At 53.1% G+C, this 3,143-nt stretch overlaps 1 protein-coding gene across 1 annotated transcript in view; it reads right to left on the bottom strand.

Moving 5' to 3' along the window:
* Positions 1-2,484: 2,484 nt before the first annotated feature.
* Positions 2,485-3,143, bottom strand: part of Otx1 (orthodenticle homeobox 1) — a 5,705-nt gene continuing 5,046 nt past the window's right edge. Inside the window, exon 5 of the mRNA XM_033762312.1 lies at positions 2,485-3,142. Coding sequence (XP_033618203.1) covers positions 2,571-3,142 — 572 coding nt within the window. The 3' untranslated portion in view covers positions 2,485-2,570. The remainder of the gene's footprint in view (position 3,143) is intronic.

Here is a 3,143-nt window from a genome sequence, read left to right as displayed (position 1 = left end):
GAGCGGGGGAGACGAGTCTGGTGAAATGGGAAAAGGAGGGTCGGGGCGAGCGGACCGGCCGAAGCCGGGGAGGACGCGCAGTTTTAAACCCGGAGCGGCAGCCCTGCGACGTCACTGGGCGCGGGACCCCGGGAGAGGGGTCGCTCTCAGAACGCGGCCTCGCCGTGGGTTCTCGGGTCTCAGACGGAGTAAAAAGAATGGCAGGTGTTGGTCACTTCGCAGGAAACTTTTCGTTGTTTCCTGTTTCCTTCCCGCCTGTGGACAATCTGAGCAGCTTCTCAACCTCAGACCCAGAAGCTGTCAGGTACAACAGTCTGGACAGTTCCAGGCGCCGGATTTTAGGGGGAACACCACCACCACCACCACCACCAACCACCCGATTCTTCCCTCCGAAGGAGGTGGAACTGTTCTTGCCAACCCCCAGCTGTAAGCCGGGGGTCTTTCCCTGTTGACTTTTCCCGGGTACTGTTTGTATGTTTAATAGGAACTTTACAATATGAACAAAGATATTTTAACTACTTTTGGCGCCGACAGAGGTTTTAGAGGGACATTTTAGCACGTGGTAGGAATGACTAGAATTCCCCAACCAGGGTGAAGCCACTAGGACAGCTCAGCAGAAAGGAAGGTTTTCTGCTGCCAACGTGCAGGACACAGGTCGGGATTTTGCTTTCTTTTCCTTTTTGGCCCAGCTCTGAGAGCATTACAGAGCTATCCTTTCCCGCCTCCCGACCCTCTTCCCCTCCCCCTCTTCTTTCTGGTGCAGGCAATTAGGGTGAAGAAATCAGTGCCAGGATCCTGCCTCTAAAGAGAAAGGAATTGCTTCAGGAATTGAGTCCTGACACCTGTCTCACTCCTAGATAGGGAGGGGGATGCAGGGTCAAAACACCGGGATTGGGGAGGCCAGGCTGACGCTGGGTGCAGGTGGGGGCAGGAGGGAAATGCTCCCTAAAAGAACGTTTCTGGGGATTCCTCTCGCCATGTCTTCCCACCCCCGTTCTTTGCTTCTACCTTCATTCAGGTCATGAACACGCAGGTTATTAACACATTTTTCCTTGTTTTTAGCGCCCTGAGACTGGGATCTGAGGCTGAAATTAAAAGCAACACTGACAAGCCTTTCATTAATTTGCATTTATTTTGGGAAATAATGTAGATAAAGAGGAGGAAGGGGGACGGCCTTACATTTCAACAAGTAATTTGTGATTTTCACATCGGACAAATCAAATTTACAAATTACTTTCCCACCTACTGGACGAAGCGGCCAAAACCGAAATTGATACACAGGCTCGCAGGCTTTCCAGATTTCCGAGAATGAAGGTGCACTAAAAACTCACTAGTCAAAACGGATGTTTAAAGCCGAGCAATTGGAACTGGGGTTTGGGGCCTAAGTTTGTTTTTCCAAATCCCATATTTTTTTTACCTTTTCGTTTTGTTTTGGTCTCTAAACCCGAACAGCGACCCTGTGCTTAGACCAGGCAAAGGGCTTAGCCCTGTGTCCCACCCTAGTCTGGCCCCCAACTCTGTACCCTGTCTTGGCTGGGTCCTCCACACTCCCGGCTCCTCCACGCTCAGCTTCCTGGAATCAAGCGGTTCTCTAATAAATACACAGAGGGAGATGTGAAGAGAGAAGGACAACTTTGTAACAACTGGAAAATAAAAGCGCCATCGTTTGAGGAAAACAGGAAGGGGGACAGAGGGAAAATATCCTTTGCTTTTGTTTATATATGTGTGTGTGTGTGTGTGTGTGTGTGTGTGTGTGTGTGTGTGTGCGTGGGTGCTATATATATCTTAAAGTTCTGTTTCCTGGGCGCTAAGACGAGATATGCTCAGTTCAACCAACAGCAACTAAAAAGTTTTAAGTGGTCCTTGGAACGGACCGACTATGTACAGCATTCCCGCCAGGGCGGAAGCTTGAACTAGTCCAGTGCACGGCAGGGGGACGTGGCTCTGTGTGCCAGGCTGAGGAGTGCTTCTCTTTCCGGCCTGGCCCCACGCACCCCGCGGGGAAGGAGGAAAAGCGGGGAAGCTCTTGCTTGCAGGTTGGGAGGAGAATCGAGGGCAGCCAGAGAGGGAAGACAGTCTGTGCAGGAGAGAATCACTTAGTGGTTGTTTTGATTTGGAGTAGTGTGTGGGCGCATTCCAATGGGCAGATACTTGCCAGTTAGTAACTCCAGTGTCCAGAAAGAATAAATAATAGTACTGGACTCAAACAGTGGATCAGAGGGAAAAGCCTCCGAAGGCTGGAAGTGCATAATAGCTGTCCAGAAAGATGAGAGAGTAACTTAGTTCTGTGAGGGTTGAGAGGGACAGTACACAGCTATCCCAAAGAGAATGTGTGGGTGAAGCCAAAACACCGTCCCCCATTCACTGGGTAGGTGCAATCGCAAAGGCCCCGAACAAGTGACACAAAGATGGTGGGGGCAGTGCAGGCTATGGGCATCTTTTTGGGGTGTGAAAATTCAGGTTTCGAGAAGCCAAGGCAAAGGCGGGGCGGTGCAGCAGCAACAACAGGATGGGGACCTCCGAGGGCACAGGTAGTTGTGTATTTTCCTCTTTCCCTCTCCCTCCTGGGCTCACAAGACCTGGAACCGCCAAGAGGCTTGGTCCTTATAGTCCAGACAGTCGGGTGAATTGAAGTTGAGTTTCCAGGCCGAGGAAGCAGCGGCGGCACCAGGCTCCTTGTAATCCAAGCAGTCAGCAGAATTGAAGGCAAGCCCCGAACCCCCGTAGCCTTGGTGGTGGTGGTGGTGGTGATGGTGGTGGTGGCCTGAGGATTGGCTCAGTGGATGATGTGCATGTGGATGGTGATGATGGTGGCCTGCCATGGAGGAGGGTGCCATGGGGCTGAGCTGGTGCGGGTGGTGATGCGAATGCATGGGCGCTAGGTATGAGCTGCAGTCCACACCGCCAAAGTAGGAAGAGGAGGGCGCGGGGTAGCCCTGGCCATAGCTGCCACCCTGGCCGTAGGACATGGGATAGGAGGCTGCTGCTGTGGCAGCCCCTGCGGCCACCGAGCGCTGCATACACGAGGCATTGCTCGGAGCAGCCAGCGGCTCGGGTACGGACACAGACGCCGGCGCAGAGCCGGGCGAGATGGAGGCCGGACTCCAGATAGACGAGGCCGCCGGTGTACTCAGCGACGGCGC

Source organism: Fukomys damarensis, unplaced genomic scaffold (genome assembly GCF_012274545.1).
Source record: "Fukomys damarensis isolate Sample0158 unplaced genomic scaffold, DMR_v1.0_HiC HiC_scaffold_2, whole genome shotgun sequence".
In the NCBI taxonomy this organism is placed as follows: Eukaryota; Metazoa; Chordata; class Mammalia; order Rodentia; family Bathyergidae; genus Fukomys; species Fukomys damarensis.
Note: the sequence above shows the minus strand (reverse complement) of the source record. Positions and strands in the feature narration are given on the sequence as shown.